Source organism: Barbus barbus, assembly GCF_936440315.1.
Source record: "Barbus barbus genome assembly, chromosome: 3".
Lineage (NCBI taxonomy): Eukaryota > Metazoa > Chordata > Actinopteri > Cypriniformes > Cyprinidae > Barbus > Barbus barbus.
In genome coordinates, this window is record NC_136731.1 from 43429975 (window position 1) to 43455200 (window position 25226).

General features: G+C 37.5%; 1 protein-coding gene across 1 annotated transcript; it reads right to left on the minus strand.

Annotated features, from left to right (window-relative positions):
• Positions 1 to 9989: 9989 nt before the first annotated feature.
• On the minus strand, positions 9990 to 17252 carry LOC306844903 (H-2 class I histocompatibility antigen, alpha chain-like). The gene is made up of 8 exons (XM_079377331.1): positions 17080 to 17252; positions 16459 to 16731; positions 16078 to 16356; positions 15763 to 16006; positions 15539 to 15661; positions 12248 to 12340; positions 11456 to 11523; positions 9990 to 10945 (listed from the first exon to the last, which is right to left on the minus strand). Exons 3-8 carry the CDS (start codon positions 16102 to 16104, stop codon positions 10859 to 10861), a joined length of 642 nt encoding a protein of 213 aa, XP_079233457.1. The 5' UTR covers positions 16105 to 16356; positions 16459 to 16731; positions 17080 to 17252; the 3' UTR covers positions 9990 to 10858.
• Between the last annotated feature and the right edge of the window lie 7974 nt (positions 17253 to 25226).

Genomic DNA, 25226 nt, shown 5'->3' on the forward strand with positions numbered 1-25226 from the left:
TTTGTCGGAACGACAACCATTACTTCTTTGATACATTTAATACATGCCCTCATTAATGATATAATAAAATTCCATATGCATATCCCACTTTTCATGCCACAATAACATGGTGCAGCTAGTGTTACTACAGTAAATCCATGTAAAAGCTTTCTAACGTGATTTTTCATTGCACAGTGTTTCTTGTGTTAGTCAGCGCTGTTGAGAACGTCACTGCTGTTTTATCTGGCCTTAAACTAAATCACAGAGACATTTATGAACCATACTTGTAACTGAGAGGAGTTTACTAACAACATTATTATCTTCTGTAGAGCTGCTTTATGTCAGATTTTGGGTTTGCCTCATATTTGAAATTTGCATCATAGATGTTTAATATTGTGAAGCAGCTTTCAAACAAATTTTATTAAATAAATCACTACAGAAATATAGGTGACTTGACCGCTGATCTAAAGGGACAGTTCACACAAAAATCTCAATTCTGTCATTATTTTCTAATTTGATGCTGTTACAAACGCATAAGGTTAGTCTTTCAAACACTAATGAACACATTTGTAATGAAACCGCAGAGGTTAGTCCCTCCATTGAAGATTGAGTGGTTTAATTCAAGTCTTGTGAAGAGATACGGTCACTTTATATGATGAACAGATTTTTTTAATTTTCTTCACATATAAACACAGAGAGCTTCACATATGGTAAACATGGAGGATTGTTTGTTGGTTGGTTTACATGCAGCATGCACAGACGAGAACCAATGAGGTTTGTTCTAAAATGTGTCACACAAAATTAGATTAGATTAGATTAGATTAGATTAGATTAGATTAGATTCAACTTTATTGTCACTGTGCAGAGTACAAGTACAGAGCCAATGAAATGCAGTTAGCATCTAACCAGAAGTGCAAATAACAAAGTATATACATAGATATGAAAAATGTGTATATACATTACGTTTTATGACATAAAGTGCAAGTTATGAGGTAGATGGGCAGAGACTAACTCAGTACAAATGACTGTACATACAATTTAGGTTGCAAGGAAATATTAACAGAAGGTGCATTATAAAGAGAGGTATGTAAGTAGCATATATGGCCAATGACCTTCACGGCATCCGGAGGTAGAAATATGCAAGGGAATGTGCAAATATCAGAAATGTGCAAAATAGCAGGAAATAAAAGAACATTGTGAGTGAGGAGTGCAGACAGGTTGTTGAACAGTGCAGTTTTTTTTTTGTTTTTTTTTTAACCATTAGGTGGTCCATCTTGGATGTAGTGTTCAGCGCCTGAAATTGGAGCTCAGTAGGCTGACAGCTGAGGGAAAGAAACTGTTCCTGAGTCTGTTGGTGCGACAGCGAAGACTCCTATAACGTCTCCCAGATGGGAGAGGAGTGAACAGTCTGTGACGGGGGTGAGAAGAGTCTTTGATGATACTTTTCACTCTCCTTAGGCAGCGTTTGTGGTAAATGTCTTTGATGGAGGGTAGCAGGACACCAGTGTTGGGTAAGTTACTTTCAAAAAGTTATTAATTACAGTTACTAATTACTTCATCAATATTGTATTTAAATTACTTTACTAATTATTCTATCTGAAAAGTAACTTAGTTACTCAATAAGTAACTTAATTATTCAAATCGCTAATTAGGCTACATCTTAAAATCCCAAACCTTAATAGAAATTAAACTCTATATTCTTTCAATTCGAGTCAAACGTAGAATAGTTTAGCCTTTTAGCTTTAAAACAACTGTAATACTTAAACATTTTTATGAAAAAAATGTAACCACCTTTGGTTAACAAATAGAAATACTCTGCAAAATATCTGAATAACAAAAAGGCTTAAAAGTTAAACAATACATTTCAGTTTGGCAAGATGTTCAGGAAAAGCCCAACTAGTAAAATCTGTACAGGTTTATGTCAAAATAACACGTTAACTAATATAGGAAAGAATAAATTACAGAAATGATCTTCTCTGCTGAATAATGTCAGATCGCGCTGTTCTTATGAGGTAAATTTCTCATAGCAGGTCTTCTTTCAAAAATGATTTTTTTTTTCTTAATATTTTACTTTTTTTGTATCTAGGTGAGGGCATATGCGCGCAGGTGACTGCATATAATGAGCTCAGACACGGGAAAGACTGTACCTTGCTTTAGTTTCATACGGATTGCATAATCAGAAACATTAGTTTTTAATTTGAATTCGTTCAAGTGTCAAGTAGACACTTCAAGATTTTTAGATTCTATTGATTTTAGTCTTATATGTATCTGAGTCAGAGCCGGCGCCAGGGCACCTCCATCAGAGGGGCATTTGAATTTCTGGGGGGGGGGGGGGCACAAATCACGTTTTGTGTGTGTGGTGGGTGGTGGTGGTGGGGGTTCGGGGTGGGATGGGAAGCGTGCAATCTGTGATTGCGTGCAGTTTCTGACGCTCGCTAAAGCGTGCAATCGCTTTCTTATGTGCGCTGTTTTACCGGTTTCACTTTCGCTTTCGAAACGATCACGTTCAGCAAGAAAGAAGGGGAGAGGATGGAAAGTGGGGGGCACCGTAACTCTGCCCGCGAATGCCCCCTCTTGGTGCCGGCCCTGATTTGAGTATTTAAGGTTTCTCTGTGAATCAGGAAAATCTGAAAGTGAACGCACGCGGAGGGTTAAAGCCGCTGCATTCAATATCTTTAGACGGTAAATTTAGATTTCAAATTCAATATTGCTTTTAGAACTGTTGAAATTATTTACTGTATGTAACGCAAGTACTTTATAAGTAACTGTAATTAAATTACCTAAAAATTAACAGTAATCCCTTACTTTACTTTTTCAGTGGATAAGTAATTTAATTACAGTAACGCGTTACACCCAACACTGAGCACGACACCAGTGGTGTATTGGACAGTTTTCACCACCCGCTGGAGGGCTTTCTGGTCCGAAACAGTGCAGTTGCCGTACCACACTGTGATGCAGTTTGTGAGTATGCTTTCAACAGTGCAACGGTAAAAGTTCAGCTTCCCTTAGTTTCCTAAGGAAGTAAAGGCACAGTCGTGCCTTTTTGATCAGGGTGGAGGTATTGAGGGTCCAGGAGAGATCCTCAGAGAGATGGACACCAAGGAACTTGAAGCTCGCCACACGCTCCACTTCGGCCCCATCAATGTAGATGGGAGTGTGTGTGTGGTCCTTCTTAGTCCGCCGGTGGTCTACAATCAGCTCTTTGGTCTTTTGGGTGTTGAGTGCAAGGTTGTTGTTGGCACACCACGTTGCTAGATGCTGGACCTCATCCCTGTAGGCCGTCTCATCATTGCAGCTGATCAGGCCTACCACCGTGGTGTCATCTGGAAACTTGATTATGGAGTTAGAGCCATATACAGGTATGCAGTCATGGGTGAAAAGGGAGTAGAGGATTGGGCTCACCACACAGCCCTGTGGTACCCCAGTGTTTAGGGTGAGGATGGAGGAGGTATGGTTATTGATCCTAACAGACTATGGTCTGTTGGTGAGAAAGTCCAATGTCCAGTTACAGAGGGAGGGGCTGATACCAAGATCAGTGAGCTTGGAGATCAGTGTGGATGGGATCACTGTATTGAAGGCGAAACTGAAATCAATGAATAGCATCCTGACATATGTGTTGGTTCTGTCTAGGTGCGTCAGGGCAGAGTGGAGAGCTGAGGCAATGGCATCCTCAGTCGACCTGTTGGATTTGTAGGCGAACTGGTATGGGTCCAGTGTTGGGGCAAGCATGTTTTCAGGTGGGAAAGAACCAGCCTCTCAAAACATTTTGCAATGATGGGAGTAAGAGCAACTGGTCGGAAGTCATTGAGGGCCACTGCACCAGTATGTTTTGGTACAGGTACAATGGTGGCTGTTTTGAAGCAGTTGGGAACAATGGCTTGGGCCAAAGAGAGGTTGAAAATGTTGGTGAAGACCTCAGCCAGCTGTTCTGCACAGGCCCTAAGCACTCGGCCAGGGATGCCATCAGGGCCGGCAGCTTTGTGTGAGTTTACCTTACGCAAGGTGGCGCACACGTCACAGGTGGAAAGTGTGAGCGGCAGGTCGTTAGGTGTGAGCACAGCTTTGATGGTTGGTTCTGTGTTTCCACGATCAAAGTGAGCATAAAAGTTGTTCAATTCATCAGGGAGGGTGGCATTGCTGTTTGGGGGTGTAATGTTTGCTGGTTTATAGTCTGTGAGGGCATGGATGCCTGTCCACATTCGCCGAGGATCATTGTTTTTAAATCTGTCCTCAATGCGCAGTTGGTAATTGTATTTAGCTGATTGAATTCCCCTCTTCAGATTGGACCTGGATAAGCTGTAGGTTTCACGGTCGCCAGATTTGAAGGCGGCGTCACGTGCCTTCAGCAGGATCTGGACTTCCTTGTTCATCCAGGGTTTCTGATTGGGGTACAGTTTAATTACTTTATGGGTGGTTACCTTGTCAACACATCTGTTGATATGATGTAGAACAGAGCTGGTGTAGGTGTTAACATCTGTGTGGGAGTCCAGTGTGGCCCGAGAAGCAAACAAATTCCAATCTGTGTTCAGGAACTACTGCTGTAGTGAGGAGTCTGCTTCTTCTAGCCAAACCTTAACAGTCCTCAATGTGGGTTTCACACGTTTGATGATGGGGGTGTATTTGGGTAGCAGAAACAGGGAGAGGTGATCAGATTGTCCAACGTGGGGGAGGGGAGTTGCTCTGTAAGCATCAGGGATGTTTGTATAAACATGATCAAGAGTATTGTCTCCTCTTGTAGGACAAGCAACGTTTTGATAAAATTTGGGGAGAGTAGTTCTCAGACTGGCATGATTGAAATCACCAGCAATAATAAAAACTCCATCCGGGTGTGTTTTTTGCAGCTTATTAACAACAGAAGATAGTTCTTTCATGGCTAGTTTAGCATTAGCTTCTGTGTTTACCGTATGAATATGTTTGTGTGTCAACCAACGTGATTTAAAGCTTTAATTAAATCAGTTCAACACATAAAGTGAAGGTTTCATAAAAAAATATCTTAACTTGTGTTTGGACGACTAACCAAAGTTTGAATTAGGTTTTGAAAGGGTTTGCAATGACAGGATGGGGAGTAAATGATGGCAGAACTTTCTTTTTAGGTTCATTCATTCATTACTTGTCATGAGAAATCGAGAATATGAGGATCACCATCAGTCACTATACTCACCAATAATCCCTTTCTTCTTTAAGATGTAAACCACTACACCAGCGACTATAAGCAGCACAAGCACAGCTCCTGTCACTGCTGCAATCATAACTAGGTCAATCTATGGTGAGCAGTCCAGTTTCTGTCTGTATAAATTTAAAAATAGTTATAATTCATTAAGAATATCACAAGCAAAAAAAAAAAAAAGAGGGGGGGGGTTATATTCATCATTTATTTTTATTCCGGTATCAAGTGATGTTTCTGTCTGTATGTGTATCTGCTCTAATTACCCCAAAAAGAGATCATTGATTCCCGGAGGGTTCTCTGAGCAAGAAAACAATCATATTATGCTTTTTCATCCTCCTGGATCTCCACACTCTTGCTCATCTGGTAGGATCCATCATGGTTTGGTCTGATTCCTGTGGATTCAACCTCATCTTCAGGCAGAGATGTGCAATCTTTTCTAATGAGCAACACTGTGTCTTTGGGGTAGAAACCGGTTGCCATACAGGTTAATTTCAGCTTGGTTTTGGACCTTTTTGCAAAAATATGAACCTCTGGAGGAGCTGAAAACACAGGCATAGGTTCATCAAACAGTTCTCTCTCTAAAACTTTCACTTAACCAACAAACTGTAATTCTCGGAAATATATATGGGTACAATAATTCTTCGGATAATTAAATTTTTTTGACAAAGTAGATGAGAAGCTTACATATTGGTCTAATAAATTTCCTAATGCATTTTTCATTCTAGGAGGAGACTTTAATGTGTCATTTAATAATTCTTTGGACAGATATCCTCCAAAAAGGACTGCTTGTTCTAGTCCTGCACTATTAGACCTAATAGACAAGTTTGAATTGGTGGACATTTGGAGAGAGATTCCCTAACAATTTAGAGTTTACTTGGGCCAATAAAAGTGGTTCAAGACAATCTCATATTGATTATCGGCTCATATCAAAATGTATGTCAAATTTTGTTCTGAATGTCGGCAATCAATGTACCCCGTTGACCGTCCACAAAACTATCTTTATTAATACCCCTTTAATGGCAGATTAGGTAACAGGCCAGTGCAGAGCTTCTTTGTGGAAACTGAACAGTTCACAGTTAGAATTACCAGATGTAAAGGATAAAATTAAAGATTTAATTGCTAGATATTGGAAAACAGCCACAATTCAAAATTCTTTTGGCACCAATTAGAGCTTTTTAAGTTTGAGACAGGTGTTTATTTAAGAAAAGTTGGAACACTTTTAGCCAAAAAAAGAAGGGTTCTTGAAGACAAACTAATCATGAAATTATCTCAGTCTAAAAAGTTTGATTGCATGTCTCTAGAGGAAAAATCTGAAATTGCAGATTTGCAAATGAAAATGGATGAATTGTACTTACCAAAGGGTGCTTATATAAGATCCAGGAAAAAATGGCTCGAAGAGGGAGAACTCAATTCTGCATATTTCTTTAAGCTAGAAAAGCATAATTTTACCCTCTCAACAATTGAACAACTTTGTGTTGATGGCAAAATGGTTAAAGATCCAAAGGAAATAGCAAACTACAGTGGCCAATTTTTATAAGAATCGTTATAGTTCAAGGTATTCAGAGCAGACAACGTCCTCATTTCTTGACTCGGTTAATTATGTTAAGGTTATATCTGAAAGTGATAGATTTTTTTGTGATAGCATTGTTTCTCCTGAGGAAGTACAAAGAGCAATTAAGAGTTTGAAAAACAATAAGTCCCCAGGGTGTGATGGACTCACAGCTGAGCTGATGAACTTACTCCCTTTTTAACTCAGGTTTTTAGAGAAAGCATTGAAAAAGAGGCTTTACCTCCTACATTGATGCAAGTTATCATAACTTTAAATCCTAAACCTAAGAAAGATCTTATCAATTTAGACAACTGGCGACCCATCACACTCCTTAACAATGACTATAACATTTTTGCCATAATATTTGCTAAAAGACTTAAAGATTGTTTAGATATTGTTATAGATGAGACTCAGTCTGGATTTATGAGGGACCGACATATAATGAATAATATTAGATTAGTTTTAGACTTATTGGATTATAGTGATTTGCTGGAATGCCCTTATTTATTTTGACTAGTTTCCCAGATATTCACTTCTTATATTTCTAATAGTGGTCTTCATGTTATCTCTATTGCTGACAAACAGATACTCATCAGTCAGCTGCTGATGATACCACTCTTTTTTTTGCAAGATGCTAATCAAGTTCCTTTAGCATTAAAGTATATCCAGCAGTTCTCCAAAGCATCAGGCATGTTCTTGAACCTCTCAAAGTGTGAACTGATGTCCATCAAAGAATGTCATTTGTCAGAAATATGTAATATTCAAATCAAAGATCAAGTATCTTATTTAGGTGTTATTATAACAAAAAATTAATTAGAAAGAAGCTCCTTAAATTTTAATCCATTAACTGAGAGTACTCAGAAAAAAATAAATATGTGGCTCCAGCGTGATGATCTCTCATTGAAGGGAAGAATCTTATACAAAAAAGTGAACATGACGGTCAAGTTTAAAATATTGGCATTTGTATTTTTGGTATTTATCGTTTCATTTAAGAAGACACTGATTCATTAACAGGGGTTGTATGAGTTGCTGTCACATTCATTTTTGGATGTCCCCTACACTTGCATTATACAAAGAGAGATGATTTTATTTTAACTCTTAGTTTGTGTTCATCTGATAAATGAAAGTTTTATATAGATGTAGGATATCAGAGACTGAATCAGACAATTTTAAGATGCATCAGAACACTGAAACCTGAGGAGCTGGAATGCAGAGAGGCCGTAAGGAACAGGACGTCATAAATCTATGAAGCAAGCAATCCTAACTTAGCGAACCTCTTTCACCAAACAACTTGCAACACTGAGACAAAAGAACACTTATTGATAATTCCAATTCAAGAAGGAGACTGTCAAATTTGTTGCAAATAATCAAGACTGATTGTCAAAGAGATGGCCATCACGTGTTCCACGATTGAATTCACAAGCTTCCTTAGACTGAATTCTCCCCCACATAGAAGACAGACCAACCAACATTCCTTTGTCTAAAGAACATGCCTTCGTTCTCCATAGAACCACATAAAGACTTTCATTTTCAATTTTAATGAAACTAATAATTTCTATGCATAACTGCATATTGTGTATGTAACCCATTTGATCATTTGAATATCCTTGTTTTAATTACTCAGTATGTCTTTTTAATCATTATTGAATAGCTGAGGGATTCCAATTCATGTTTAGTATCTATGAGTTTGAAAATGCATGCTTTAAATGTTTCTTCCAATCAATTCTTTGTCTAATGCATCATAGTCTTATGGAAATCAAAAGGTTTACTTTGCAAGAGCCTGTAAAGTAAAGCCTGTAAGAGGGGTGGAGAAACAAAGCAATACCCCAAGCAAGGACAGTATCTAATTGGTCAAGACATCCAGATGGGACGGTCTAGAAGCCGAGTTTAAAAACTCAGGACATCGTAAAATTCTCTCTCTTAGATCTTTTACACTTTCTTGGTCTCCTCTCTCGTCCCTCTCTCTCTCCTCTTCTGCTCTGGCCCACGTGCCATAATGAGAAGGGAAACAACTTAGTCTCATTACATCCTTTTATTTTATTCTTTTACTTTAGTTTCTTTTCTTTCCGTGAAATTTCGTGTTCTAATGTAAGTTTGCTACAAAGTCCAGCTCCGACTGCACTCGCTTCAAACTTCGACTAGACTTCAACTCCGCATCCTCAACCAACGCCCAAGACATCACTTCAAAGAATACTGAACTCTCAGCCAATCAGCAACTTCGGGGAACCCCTTGTCTGCAACGACGACACAAAGGAAACCCCTTAACACAGGCAATGCAAGCAAGTAACGCCTCCAAGTTCTAACTGAATCAGGTGCATTTAATATAAATTTTAGCCTCATTGAGAAACTCAAAGCGAAGGGTTAAATAAGTGATTGATGTTCTTAAGGTCTATGCAATTGAACATATTGCTGTAAACTTGGGATTTCGCATCTTCATCACTCATCCTTTCCTCTCTTTCTCTCTTTCTGCAACGTGTGAATGTGTGAATGCTTGTGTTCATGTGTTAGATTAGTTTATGTCTTTATATAAATAAAATCTGATTTATATTTTAAAAGAGAAGTATCTTGTGTTTCCTGCTCACAAGTTAATGTCTTAATCTGCCGATTTTGTTACTGTGCTATTTAATAGTGTTGTCAATATATTTTGGATTTTAATATCCAGAGTTTGTTATACTGAATCGCCGTAACACTGATTCTGTTCAAATCCCTATAAAATCATAAATGATTCCCTTGGAGCTAAATTAAACTATTTTTACTTCTACTTTTACTTTTACTTCTACTTTTTTAATACTTGAGTACAATTTAAAGTTGTACTTTTTTACTTTTACTCAAGTATGTTTTTGGCCAAATACTTGTACTTTTAAATGAGTATAATTTTCACTGAGTATCTGTTCTTTCACTCGAGTAAAATTTGTGAGTACTTTTTACACTTCTGTCCAGCTCTGATAATAATTAAGAATATTTTAACAAAACATTCACATGTTCAAAGGGTTCTGTGATGTGGTTAATTGTCACATGACCTGTTTTCATTGTTTTAATGACTTAATACTATTATACATTTTTGATTATTGTAATTTTTCTTCTTGCTGATGTTACTGTATATGCAATATAAATTAATCAATAATAATAGAAAACTGATTTAAATTCTGAAATATTCAATTGAAAAGCTGTTGTTTTCAGGTACAGGGAAGATGCCTGATCTTATGTGTTATACGTGTTCAGTATATTCTAGACTATGTTGCTGTTGTTTTTTTTATAATGTGTAGTATGATAATAAAAAATGCACTAAATTTAATTATATATATAAAACACTTTATTGCAGCACTACATATTAAATAGCACCAATGTGTATCACCCCAAACAGGCCTCCATCAGGAAGTCAGCCAACAGAGATTTATATCTATATACATACAACTTGTTGTTTCAGCCTATGATATTCAATGACACTTGTACTGTCACTTCCATGTTTGAATTTGTGTAATGTTTCACAATTAGGGTAATTAATGTTTGCCATGTATATTGCATATCTGTGTTCTGCTACTGTCTCTCAGTCTCCTCTAAGAGAGACCTATATAAAACATTTGCAAGGACATTCCAATGTAAAAGATCTAACAATATTTTCATTATGTTTGTGAATACCAGTCTCTGAACAAATTACACATCAGTTTAACAGAAAAATAAAGGCATAGTTACTTTAGAAAACAAAAACAAAAAAACTATTACATTACAATTACATTGTTTTCTCAGTAATAATTCAACTTTCGTGATGGCAAGGCACTGCAATGTCACGTGTGTCCGCTGCATTGCAAAACATATGATGTAAAATGTATGTGGTGTATAGCACAGTATGTTGGGATGAGTGTGCCAGAACTGCAACAAAAACTGTAACATGTAGATGGTTTCATTTAAAAAAAAAATTAATAAAACAGTTATTTGCAAGAAGTGTGCAGAAAGACAATAGTGACAAAGAAATACTTGCATCATTTTTCCCAGCTGCACAGTGTGAAATGTATTTTGTGAATTACATAGCTCTAAAGAAACCTTCAGAATGCACTTTTTATACCCATGTTGCACTCTTGTTTCATATTGTGCACGTCAATTTACTAAGTGGTTATTAGGTGTACATAATTAAATGTGTTTGCATTAATAATTTTGAATGTGCTTTAAAGCTGTGGCTGTTTAACAGGTCTCTTGCTCAGCTTAATTTCTAAATGCTTATCTTTTGGTTTGTCACCACTGGAGGCCTCATTCTGGAAAACAGACAGAAATTATTGTTATTTATCTCTGGAAGCTGTTAAATATTAAAACGAGTCATATTACCGGGTGAGTGGTACATTATTGCTACCCATATCCTGGCCCTAAAGACCTTGGTCAGAGGTACATTTCCCAAAAGCAACTATGGTCACAAGTTATGTCATTACCAATAGAGTTTAATGGGACTTGCGACTCATCAAACTCATCTCAGGTTTGCAACCATATTAAACGTAACAAAAATGAAAACAATGCTTTTAGGGATAAATTTACAATCTTTTCAATGGCATGCATCATTTTCATAACTCACAACTATTCAAACAATAGCTCTGCACCTGGTTTCCTATCTACTAGTTTAATACCCCATTAAAAGGCTAAGCATTTTGCTGTCCTTGACTCATAAACGTGGAATCAGCTTGACTTAAGCAGAATAGTCCCTGTCTTCAATGTAGAACTTGTGAAAAAAGAATAAATGTGTCTAAACAGCACTGCAATTCCATTTGAAATACCTTTTGGAGAATGGGCTCCATTGAGCTTGTGGCACTGCTGTTTGGTGTTTCACTATCAGTTTCTTGGTCTGTAGGAGAAAGTGCAATTCATTGCATAAATTAACCTGTTAAATAAGTATTCACCAACATTCCAGGCAAATAAATGATCCGGTGATGCATTTTTTTAATCTGAAAAACTGTTCTCACATCGTGATGTTTTATTAACAAATTTCGGGAGGAGCACGCGCGGATAATTAACACGGCCAATTCACCATCAGCAATCACTCAGTCTATCCCATCAGCCGAGAGAGAACTTCTATAAATAGACCAAGCCATCTTACCTTCATTCTCTCTACAGTTTCCAGCATCCCACCTCCACCCCAACTCCTCACCATCAGCCCGCTCCTACCCCAGCGTGGGGAGGAGCTCGGGGGGGAGCGCTCTGGGTCCGGGCTAAATGCCGAGCTCGGACCCCTCTCCCCAGACAGGAGGAGTGCCCCGGGTTCGGGAGTAATTCACAGAGCTCGGAGCCCTCTCCCCGGACAGCACGCCAAATACGCATAAACCTTAAACTCTGTTCATTATACGCAAGGGCGAACTCGTGAATTACTGTTGGTGCTGACTATTCTCAGACAAAATATTTTGTACACATTTAACAAAGGTGAATAAATATCTAGTCATGTTCAGAGTCCAGAGAGTTAGTGTGTTTAACTGTTATCAATAAAAAGAAAATCAACAATCTCTACACTACTAAAGGGCGTGAGACATTTGTTTAAAAAATATTATTTGCACAAATGTATAAATAACTATTACCTAAAACAGGGGTGTCTGCTCCTTGAGGGTCAGGGTCGTAGGTGGGGTTTGCGGGGCCCTGGGGCAGGGTGTACCTGTGGGCCCTGTTTGAAACTGTGTAAATAGCACAAATAAATATATAGAACAAAGATACAAATTAAACAATGTTAAAGTTTTTAGGTGTCCAGGTAGATTTCAATGAGGCCCCTGATCGGCACTCATATAGATCCCCCCCCCCCCCCCCCCCCCCCCCCCGAGACTCAATGTCAATTTAGTTATAAGTGATCTTTGTAGCAACCTTGATTTGCTAGATGTTTACAGACACGTCCATGGAAATAATGTCTCCTCATTTACATGGTTTAAAGCAGACATGGTTTAATTTACATGGTTTTAAGCATGTCACAAAAATCTAGAATAGACCTCTGGCTTATATCTGACTGGCTAATTTCCTTTATTAGTTCCTGTACCATTTCTCCTGCCCCTTTAACGGATCATGCTTGTATCGATTTTGAAATTACAGTTTGAAGTTACAGATTTGTCTGAAAGAAGAAAGTCATATACACATAGGATGCCTTGAGGGGGGAGTAAAACATGGACTAATTTTCCCTTTACTGCTGTATTTTATTAATGCACTGGTGAAACTCAGTACATGTTTTTGACACCATGTCCTGAAGGTACTAAAAAAGTTTCCAGTCTGCCATTTTGATTTACTTTAAAAATCTCCTTTTCTAACTCCTCCTAGACCGGTGGTTTGATTTTGAATCAGATCATCTTAAAGGGGTCATATGATGCGACTTCATGTTTTCCTTTCTCTTTGGAGTGTTACAAGCTGTTTGTGCATAGATACGATCTGTAAAGTTGCAAAGACTAAAGTCTCAAAACCAAAGAGATATTCTTTATAAAAGTTAAGAGTTTACCACGCCCCCCTAAAACAGCTCATTTAAACACGCCCCCACATGTCTACATCACGATGTGGGAAGAGTTGCATAACATCAACCAAATGTATACGCAAAGAAAGAAGGGGGAAATATTATTCTCACTGTAGTATTGTTGCTGCTGCCAGCGCCATGTTTTGGAAACGCTGTGCTTCGTTGTGAAAGGGAAAGTACTTTGTTTGTACACAACTAGAAATCAGTGGTTAAGTTATATTTACAACACTGTTCCAAAACAGTACAACACAAATATTTGAGTGTGTGCAGTGCATTTTACGGAGGACTGTTTCCTGAACCTGGGAGAATAGCCTACAATGTGAACACTATGAATGGCTGTGATGTGAACACTATAAAGTGAGGCATTTCCAACTTTGCAAGGACAGTCTGGTGCTTCTGTCTCACAGCCTGTAAGTACATTTCGATATTTAAAGAATTTGCTACTGACTATTCAAACGCGAGTTTTGAGCAATATAGAGTAGAGCTTGTTGTTTGTCGTTTCTACCATGCAGACATGGTGTTATGTTTACGCGGCACAATGCGTAAAGCAACCGTATGAGTAATTATAATCAGTAATTATGTCCTCATTGAATGCAACAAATGCCTCGTTTATAATGGGTTAGTGTTGTCAAAAGACCCAGTACTTCGGTACCAAGTCGGTACTAAAAAAATGAAAATGCCACGGTACCAGGTTTTTTCAAGTACCTGTTTCTTGACCCGTACGGCCCTATGATTTCCGCGATGCAGAAAACGTGGACGGAATCTCGGATTCCAGTTATAAAAACGGAATTTACAGTTTAACACGGAATGTCACGGAATTTGTCAAAGTTTAGATGAATTAATCAAAAGTAGGTCTTTACACTTAAATCAAATCGACATATGGACTAGTATCTGTAAATATTAAGCCGCAAAAGTCGATTCAAATATGAATCCTGCATGATCTGTGTCTCTGTGTGAATGAATGAATAGCAGAGACGCGTGGTTTTGTTTACAACATAGACTGAAGTGCGTGTGACGCTCGCAGTGATTTCAGCATCTTCTGTCTCAATGAGGACATAAATACACAAACAACAACTCCAGAACTGTTCTTCTGAGAGTTACTTCACAAGCATTTTACCATTTAATTTGAGTAAAACCAGTGTCAATTTAAAGGTATTCAAGGCAACCCGTCAAAATAAAAGTTTGCTTTTACTTAAAAGACATTGTGCCACAAATATATTACTATTATTAGTAGAATGTATGTGATACTACCATTACTGTTTAATGAAATAAAACTTTATTTTTAAGAAATAATCTCACAATATTTCTTCCATGTTTTAATTTTAATAGTAAATCCCCTTTATTTACCAAAAAATAAAATGTCTTTAAATTTCATTTATTGAAAGACAAATTAAATTTGGGTGAAACTTGTTTACTGTTTTTCATACTTTTATTACTTGCAGAAAAACTTGAAACAAAATTTTAAATAAGTATAAAGAATGGCACTGATTTTTGTACATTTTATTTTTGCTTGAAAAATTATTAATAAAAATAGTGTGTTTTTTAATTGGCATGTTTTTGTGTTTTTCTTTGGTACCGAAATTGGTACCGAGAACCGTGGATTTTCACTGGTATCAGTACCGAATACAGAAATTTTGATACCGTGACAACACTATAATGGGTTTTATTGTTTTTGTGTCGTCGCGACAGGACACAGCATCACAATACGGTAAGGGGCGTAACATTTCCGTCTCACGCTTGAGGTATTCGGCCAATCATAACGCTCTGGATAGCTGGCCAATCAGAGAAAGCCTCGATTCCCAGAACACTAGACACTCATTTACTGCATTAACAAATGTGCTGAGGCTGTAACTGCAAAGCTTTGACATACTGACACCAAACTTTATGTGTGTCATTGTCACCTGACACAGAACACACCACATTAATTTAAAATTGGTCAAAAGTTCTAAACCATTAAATCATATTATAAGTTACTGTATTTATGATTTCCAACCTTTTTTAATAAAATTATCTTAAAATGTCTAATTATTCATTGCTGCCGTTACTAAATAATTAGTTAATGCTCAGCGTCATGCTATACTCCACATTTTGCCTCTGGTGTGCTTGGCCCCTGTATTTTAGTCATATATTTTTCATTGAAGCAATAACTCACTCAAAAATTTAAATGTTGCCATGTTTCAAACCTGTATGTTGTATTTTTTCCCCAGTGGAACTTAAAAGCAAACTTTTAGGAGTAAATATTTGGGCAAATTATTCATTCTCTATACTGCTTGTCCTATGTAAAGTAACAGGAATGCTGGAGTCTATCCCAATGTCTCAAGCAATTACGATTAAAAACCAAAAACAAGAATGTGTGGATCATCCTTAATTAGTGACTACTCACCATTATTCCAGTTCTTTTTTGTGATGTATACTACTAAAGCACCCAATACCAGAAGGAAACCTCCAATCCCTGCTGCAATCTTAACTCTGACAGTGTCTCGTGAGCAGTCCAGGCATTTTCCATCTATAAAAATTCACAAAAAATGGGGAAAATGGAAATTCACAACTTAAATTTATTTTTAATTCATCAAGTGATCTTTCTGTACATGTAACTGCTTTGATTACCCCATTTGGTGATAATTGGGTCTGTAAGGGTTCTGTGGGACACAAAACAATCATATTCTGCTTTTTCATCCTCACTAATCTCCACACTGCTCTGCATCTGGAAGGTCCCATCATGGTTTGGTTGGATTCCTGTGGACTTAATCTTATCTTCAGGCAGAGGTGTGCGATATTTCCTCATGGTCATCATCATGTCTTTGGCGTAGAACCCTGGATTTCCTTGCAAATGCGCAAACATCTGGAGGAGCTGAAAACAGGAATTTGTTTATCAATCATCAGCAGATAAACAACAAATATAAATACTGTACATTTACTCACAAGCTTTTCTGATCTCCTCATCTGCATATTCTCTGAATTTCTTGAGCCAGTCCACACAATCCATTTTCAGGTAGCTTGTGGTGTGTTGTTTTAAGATCGGCACATTATTCCATTTCCACTTGGATATTAAATCAGTGTCAACTGGGGCAACCCAATGAGACTCTTTATAATCAAAAGACACATAGTCCTCTCCATCATAGCAGTACTCATTAATGTGTTTTGTTTCATCTCCCTGCTGCTCAATTTCACAACCATGTCGCCACTGAAGAACATGAAGATCTGAAATGGAGATGAATCAAAATGTTGGTGAGAAAACAATAATGAAGATATAATATGATGAATTCATGTAGGTTCAAGTTAAATTGTATGAATGTACTTCACCTGATTCATTGTGTCTCATGCATTTCATCAGAGAGTCGATATTCTCATTCAACCACTGTTCTTTGCTCTTTCTGGACTGGGTGTCTTCTTCCCAGTAATCCTCCTGCAGTTTCTCCTTCATCCAGGTCTGTTTGGGAATCTTCTTCTGGTCCTCACTATTGTAATAGTCGATCTGTCTGTCGTCTAGCAGACCCATAGCAGTGAACTGATAGATGCCCGGCAGATCGACAGGTTTGGACAAAGCCGTGTAAATGTAATACAGCGAGTGTTTCTCTGCAATGAAGAGAAATAAAATAAGAATTAAACAACTACACACAGTTTTAGATGCGATGAGTGTTACATTTCTGAACGAGAAAACAGTTAAAACATATGGATGAAGTCTCAAGTTTCAGCAACACCCAAATATACTGAATCTTATGGATCTATACGTTCTCTGGGAGACTTAACGTAAATTTTGATCAACATGGCAGCAGCCTAGTTACCAACACCTTTATTTATCATATGCGATTTCAGATTTGAGATTTTGACTAGAATATAAAGAATATTCTAGAATATCCATGGGCATACAAATGTTCAAATTCAAAAGTTACTTTCACTTTCTTTTCTGATTGTTTCCTTTACCTGCTTGAATTAAAGGCGAAGTCCTATAAAGAAGAAAAACACAAAGTAGAGCAAAGAGTTTCGCGACACATGTGCCCATTATTTAAAAGCCATGTGTGAATTTTATGGTGTTTACGTCGTTCCTTCACGGTCCGGACGCAGAAACTGCCAGCAGCAGAAAACCGGTTGCAAACAAAATGACGGATGGTTTTTAACCAATAAGAAAATAGAACGACGACATCATCCGTATCTGAGCGGAAGTGGTGAAGCAAGACTACATTAGGCTTGTTTGAGATGCTTTTTTTTTTTTTTTTTTTTTTTTTTTATTGACAAAAACAACAACATACAAAACTCTCGTAGGGGAAAGAGAATATACATACCAATATACAAATGTTGTCACTATACAAACAGTACTAACCAAGCAGAAAACAACAGAAAACAAAAGAACAAGGGGGAGCTACTTCAAAATAGACAAGTCACAGGCAAAAAGGCTAAAGAAAAGAAAATTACCATTTGGAGCTGCACACACACACAAGGGGAGATTAATCAAAACAGTAGTTTCCTAGATATGTCACTACACATTTTCCTTGCAATTTTAGTAGATTTGATCTTTTTCAGTGAGGTAAAAAACAATTTAAAATCATTTATAAACCAAACAAAGGAAGGCTTAGAACATCTCCACTTACTGCAATGAATATGATATTTACCCATAAGAATAATCATATTGACTAAATCTGATACTGATGAATCTACATTATCCATATAAAAGAGGATGTGTGACAAGGTGAGGTTAGGGATATTATCAATCTTAAGTGACAGTCAATTATGTAACTCGGACCAAAAACTATTGACCACGGGGCAAAAGAAGAACATGTGTTCCAGAGTCTCATCAGCCATCTCACAAAAAACACAGGGGTCTACAACAAATTTGAATCTTTTTCTAAGAAAATCAGCAACCGGATATATCTTATGAATTATTTTAAAGTGAGTCTCTTTGACTTTTGGGGAAATGGGCCATTTGATGAATTTAAAATGTGTTTTTTCTATGGACAATGCAACCATATTCGGAACCTGTACACACAATCCTCTGTCATAATCAAAAAACAATTTAGATTTCAAAACACCATTAATATATTTATTATTACATTTATAGTCAACTAAACTACAGTCATTAATAACTAAATTTGGTAAAGTTGGTAAGGGTCTTACTATTGAATATAACAATGTGCTTTGAATTAACTGTAATAATGGTACAGGTATTGCTTTACAGATCTTGCTGTATTCTCTATTCGTACATTTTAAATTATATTTGTCTAAGAAAGCTTTATATTCAAAGAAGTTACCATTATCATCTATAATATCATTCACAAACACAACGCCATTTTCATACCAATCATACCTGAACAATGATTTTCTGTTGATAATAATGACCCTATTGTTCCATAAGGTGGATCCATGTGGAGAAAAGTTATGGGTGAATATCATTTTCCAATATTGGAGAATTTGTTTGTGGAAGTTTGATAATTTAACAGGAATTTTGGTCACCTCAAAATCACATTGCAAAAGAAAATCAAGCCCTCCTACTTTTTTAAATAGATGTCTAGGAATGTGAAACCACATAGAATCTGATTGTGATAGATATGTTCTCAACCAGTTAATCTTAAAGGTCCCAAACATTGATTCAAAGTCCAAGGCTTTGATACCACCCATATCATACTCTTTAACCAGCTGAGATTTCCTTATATAATGGGTTTTATTTTTCCACAGGAATTGGAAAATAATTGAGTTGACTTTCTTTATATTACCGGAAGAAACATACAGGGAGTGACACGGATAAATTACTTTGGAAATACCTTCTGCTTTAGATAGAGTAACTCTACCAAAGATAGTGAGGTCTCTGGTAAGCCATCGACTCAAAGATTTCTTCATATCTATTAATCGGTCAGAAAAATTAACATCTTCCCTTCTGATAGCATTTTTAGATAAAACTATTCCTAGATATTTCACTTCAGATTTAACCTCGATTGAAGAGATGATGGAATCCGATGACGAGTGAATGGGAAGTAGCTCACATTTTTTAACATTGAGAGTTAATCCTGACGCTTTAGAGAACATCGAGACTGAATCAAGGGCAACATCAACCATGAATTTATTCTTTAAAAGGATTGCTGTGTCATCTGCAAACTGACTAATTTTAAATTCTTTGTCAAATATAGAGATCCCATGCAAATCGGGGTTGTGATTAATGCACATGATAAGTGATTGGGTGGCTAGAATAAACAGTTTGGGAGAAATCGGGCACCCTTGTCTAATACCGCGGAGCACCTCAAACCTAGGAGTCATACCAGGATTCAGGGACACAGAACTATATATGTCAGTATAAAACATCTTAATTATTTTACAAAAATTGTTCCCAAAACCTAAAAAACCTAAGACTTCAAATAAAAAGGCATGTTCAACAGTGTCAAATGCCTTGTAAAAATCGAGAAATAAAATAAAGGCATCTGTATCAATGAGATCTCGATAATCAAGCATGTCAAGAAGCAATCTGGTATGATTATGTATATTTCTACCCCTCATGAAAGCTGATTGACACTCATCAATAATATGTGATAATCCCTCATTCAGACGATTAGCATAGACAAGTGCCAATAATTTATAATCGTTACATAACAAGGTAATTGGTCTCCAATTATCCAATAACAGATTATCTTTGTTGGGTTTGGGAATTAGAGTGATGAGACCATGTTTCATAGTGGGAGAAAGATTACCTTTTGAGATACAATCTAAATAGGCATTATAGAGCATTTCCCTGATATCACTCCAAAAGAAAAGTAAAAACTCCACGGTTATCCCATCTATTCCAGGTGATTTCCCCTTAGACATCTGTCGAACTGCCAAGTCTAGTTCCTCAATTCTTAGCTCATCTTCCATAGACTGTTTAAAATGATCATCCATTGTCTTTTTAAACCCCTGAATCCTATTTAAGAAAAAACAACAATCTTCTTTAGAAAAAAGGGATTTATACAAATTACTATAAAAAGCTTGAATTTTTTCGTTTACTTGTTCTTGATTTTCAACAATAACATCATTTATATTTAACTTCCGAATTTTTTTCTTCGTCTGTCTTTGTTTTTCCAGACTAAAAAAATAGGAAGAGTTTTTTTCCCCTTCTTCGATCCAACGAGCCCTTGAACGAATAAATGCTCCCCTGGCCTTTTCCAAATATATATTATCAAGATGGGACTGTAGATTGTTTAATTCAGTCTGCTCTTCCAGTGTCAAATCATTTTTACAGCACAACCTATTAATGTGACTGGTGATGTCCCTTTGTCTTATCTTTTTGAGTGTTGATAATTGCTTACTTCTCTTAATAGCTATCTGCTTCACTTTAAATTTGAACCATTCCCATTCACTCAGAAAACACACTTCCAATTCACCTACTTCTTTAACCAGTTGTTTAACTTCATAACAAAACTCAGTATCTTCCAAGAGGGTATTATTGAATTTCCATATGGGGTTTATGCAATTCTCTCTTCTGCCTGTAGAAAGTGTCAGAGATATTACACAATGATCAGTTAGGGGTGATGCTGAAATTTCACATCTATTTACCTCATTAATTAAATTGTCTGAGATTAACCAATAATCCAATCTTGAGCACTGGCCATTATTAGATGAGTTAAACCAGGTAAATTGTTTTCTGGTTGGGTTTTTCATTCTCCAATAATCTATTAAATTAGCCTTTGTGTGTATAACCATACACACATAATAAAATGTAGTTTATACCATTAATTTCTGTTGCGACCATTATCCAATAGCCGGTAGGGTCACTTTTATGGTCAATAATTTTCCCAGGAAATCTATTTAACAAAATCATAACTCCTGCCGAGCGTGATGTTCCATGACTGAAAAAGATAGAGTCTCCCCATTGCAACTTCCAAAATTTTATGTCAGCTTCATCTGAGTGGGTTTCTTGCAAAAAAACACAATTAGCCCTTTGCTCCTTACAGAAAAGAAAAATAGCCTTACGTTTTACATTATCTTTCAACCCCCTAGTATTTAAAGAAATAAAGGAAAACATTTAGGTGATAGTAGATAACCTATAAACAGTGCGCAAAAGAGTGTTAACGATGCGCAGGAATGAGTCATTAGTCCTAAATCTACATGTTTAGTGTAACTAATCCTCTATACACTATAGAGGAAGTAAAGGAAAACTACAAACCGAACAGCTATTGTAACAAAGGTCTATTTAGATATGGAATCAACTTCGTCTTCTTTGTTGTGTTTTTTTTAATTTTGGCAGCCATAAAGCTATTGTTAGTAGACTACCAAAAAAAATATAATAAATAAAATAAAATAAAAAAATAAAAATAAAATAAAATTTTCACATTATGACCAGCTTTAAAAACATTTAACAGGTATTCAAAGTAAGCAATCAGTATCTGCCATATGCTGGCGTGCAAAAAAATAAAAATAAAATAAAAATAAAAATTTGGAGTCATCAACGTAGGTTATCATGCTCCGATCATAACATCGACTTATTCAACCCCGAATGTTCGGTGATGCATTAACAAACAAAGTGCGGGTAGTGTTGATACTTACATATCGGAGCATTTATGTCAACCAACAATAAAAAATAAATTTCTCAGTCAAACGTGAGTGCAGGCTGAGTTTCTGACAGCCATTCAAATGAAAGCAAAACAAGTGATCAATTGGGGTCCACTCTCCGGTTATCGATCAGCGCATATCCTTCCTTTAAGAATGCCCTTTTACCCGTCTTTCTGGCTTCTTGGACCAGAGGCCACAGCTTTGCACGCGCCTCCCGGTCTTCTTTCGAGAAGTCTTCTTTGAAACGTATGTGCATGTCTCTACACACTCTCGCATCCTTCGACTTCTTCCACACTTCATCCCGCACCGTTCTCATCCCGAACTGAATGATGATCGCTCTCGGTGTGTTATTTGAGGTAGCGGCATCGCCTTTCCTTCCCAGCCGGTGAACGGTGTCTACGGTGTCTCGCAGCCGCTCCACAGACATTGGAACAACTCTTGTCAGTATCCCGATGACAACTTCTCTCGTGTCCTCTCCATCCTTTTCAGGGAGACCAATCATCCTCAGATTCCACCTTCTTTTATATCGGGTTTGCTCTGCACATGCTTCTTTTAACAAGCTGTTTTCTCTCTGAAGGCCTCCTATTTGTTTTTGAAGCGCGCAGATTTCTTCTCGGTTTTTTTTGTTTGCGGTTGTGTTAGCTTCAATACGTCTGTCGAAACTTTTCAAAAGTTCTGTCTGCTCGTCCATTTTTCTGGTCAGAGCTTGTACTGCATGAAGAATTGCAGCGCCAGTATTCACGTCCTCAATTTCACTTTGTTTTCTCTGTTTCTTTGGATTTGGCTGTTTTATCGGCGTATGTTCTTTGTTAATTTTGTCTTCTTTGGATGAATGTTGCTCTGCTTCCATTTCTCCCTCAATGTCCAAATCGTCACATGCCTCGTGGAGAGCAGCCAAATTGTAGTTGTGGTCGGACATGATTCCAAAAAACAAATAAAATGTTGCCACTACGTTAAATATCGGTTTAGTAAAGAGGTTGTTACACTAGTTTATTACATTTCAAGGACTAAAAATAAACTTTTTACCGGAGCCTGCAAAAGTGCTACCACTCACTCCGCCATCTTGAAACCCCCCCCTCTTGTTTGAGATGCGCCTTGACTCGCCTGTAATTTAGTCGAGAGTAGGCGGCTGCAGTGAGGGGAGGAGTGAAAAAAGTGCAGGCAAGCCGGACACTTCCTGAATCTCGTTGTGTTGTTGGACTGCAAACGTCAGCAATGGAAGAGATCGCGTTCGCGTTCGTTATCGCACTTTGTGGATGCCTTTTATAATCAAAGCCTTAATGAGAAATGAGGAGCACACAGATGCTGCACTAAATTTACACTGTTATCCCTAATTATGGGTTAAACATTTCAGAGTGGGATATGGCACAGCTGATTAACCTAATTATGTGTATCCTACTTAAGGGACAGTTTACCCCCCCCAAAAAATCTAAATTTTTACATGAAACATATTCCATATAAATATATTGCACAATTGTTTGTCACCTTAATGTAAATTTGAATTTCATGTTTAATGATTAGGAAAAGTGTGTACAGCAAATTAGTATTCAAAATTAATATGAAACAAAAACACATTTTAAATTAAGAAATTATCATGCATGTGTGGGCTTTGTTTACTCCACTCCTGAAATAAGACATACCCAGATAAAGATCTCAGATAAAAACACACAAACATGAGGTCTAATTGCAAAACCGTCACATTAGATGTAGCCTATGCATGCATGTATTGATGGATTGACTAATTTATTTAATGGAATAATGTTGTACAAAAATGTAAATGTACAAAATTAACACCAGCATACAATACATAAAGAGAAAAGTACAACAAACAGGACTTCAAACCAAGAAAATAAAAATAAAAGGGTAAATAAATAAAGCACATGTCCTAATTACTAATAAAGTACTATAGAAAAAGTAAATAGTATTAGGCTATAGCTAATGGACTTCTTAGGATTAAGGGGAAAAAATATCAGATGACATTCGCAGCCAATGAGCATTAAGCTGTGTCGTCAGCAAGTCGTTTCCCATGATGCTTTTGATCAGCGCAGTTGGTGGAGAGCAACTGCACTCGACTGCAGAATCCGACACGTGCGCCTTGCGCTCGCGAGAGATTTTTGACATACGTCAGCATGACATCAGAGCAAGGCGGACCGCACTCGGACACATTTCTAACCGGCATGCATTACATTTACATTTACATTTAGTCATTTGGCAGACGCTTTTATCCAAAGCGACTTACAATTGGGGAATACAAAAAGCGATTCATCTTGAAGAGGCAGTCAGACAGAGGAAGTGTTCGTAACACCAAGTCTCAGTCATTGTTCAAATAAGTACAAGCTAGTAGGTGGAGAGAAAGATAGAGGGAAAGTTTTTTTTTTTTTTTTGAGTTTAGGATGAAGTCAAGTACTGCCGAAAGAGATGAGTTTTCAGTTGTTGCTTGAAGGTTGCCAGGGATCCGGCGTTCCGGATAGGGGTGGGAAGATTATTCCACCAGCCAGGAATGGTGAACGAGAATGTTCTGGAGAGTGATTTTGAGCCTCTCTGTGATGGTACCACAAGGCGTCGCTCACTAGCAGATCTCAAACTTCTGGAGGGGATGTAGGTGCGTAATAGTGAGTGGAAGTAGGAGGGTGCAGAGCCTGTGGTAGATCTGTACGCAAGCATCAGTGACTTGAACTGGATGCGAGCTGCCACTGGTAGGCAGTGCAAGGAGATGAAGAGAGGTGTAACATGTGCTCTTTTGGGCTCGTTGAAGATCAGTCGTGCCGCTGCATTCTGAAAGGTTTGATTGCGTTTGATGGCAGACCAGCCAGAAGAGCATTGCAGTAGTCCAGTCTAGAAACAACAAGGGCCTGGACAAGAAGTTGCGCAGCGTGCTCTGTCAGAAAGGGCCTGATCTTTCTGATGTTGTGTAGTGCAAACCTGCAGGATCGAGCAGTCTTTGCAATCTTTGCAAAGACTTTGCAGTCTTTGCAGCGCAAGATGCATCTCGCGCTGATCACCGGTGATCGGTTCTGCGCAGATTTTGCTCATCTCAAACAAGCCTAGTAATACAAAGAGAGAGAGTATAGGCAGTCAACAGGCTTGTTTGCTCGCGAGCGCAAGGCGCACGTGTCGGATTCTGCAGTCGAGCGCAGTTGCTCTCCACCGACTGCGCTGATCTTGAAAAAAAAAAAGCAAGACTGAACCCAACCTCTCTTAAATTTTTATTATAAAGCCTTCAACACAGTGGAGCATGCTTTTGATGTAGGTCATTAAGAAAACTAAATGCAAATAACCCATCTTTTTGGCAAAGGCTATGTACACTGACTCCACCCACTAACGTGTGATTGGGATAGTCAACACTGAAAAAAGACGCTCATTCAGCATCTGTTTCAGTGGCGTATGCTTTTTGCTGCAAACTTTTTTTCTCCCTTTTCAAATCTCATATCGCATCAGAAAGGCATTTATTTATTTTCAATAAAATGAAGGAAATAATCAAAAAGTTGAAAATAAAAGTATCGGGTAGAGCTAGGTGTAAGGAGGGCTTTTGTCCAAATAAGGTGGCATCCATTTAATAA

Excerpts from the sequence above, each read along its gene's own strand:
- LOC306844903 (XM_079377331.1), bottom strand. The coding sequence starts at position 16,104 with ATGCAGATGAGGAGATCAGAAAAGCTT. Across the intron at positions 15,662-15,762 it reads CCCAATTATCACCAAATGGG|ATGGAAAATGCCTGGACTGC; the intron begins GTAATCAAAGCA and ends GAATTTTTATAG. Across the intron at positions 12,341-15,538 it reads AAAAAAGAACTGGAATAATG|TTTCAAACAGGGCCCACAGG; the intron begins GTGAGTAGTCAC and ends CTATTTACACAG.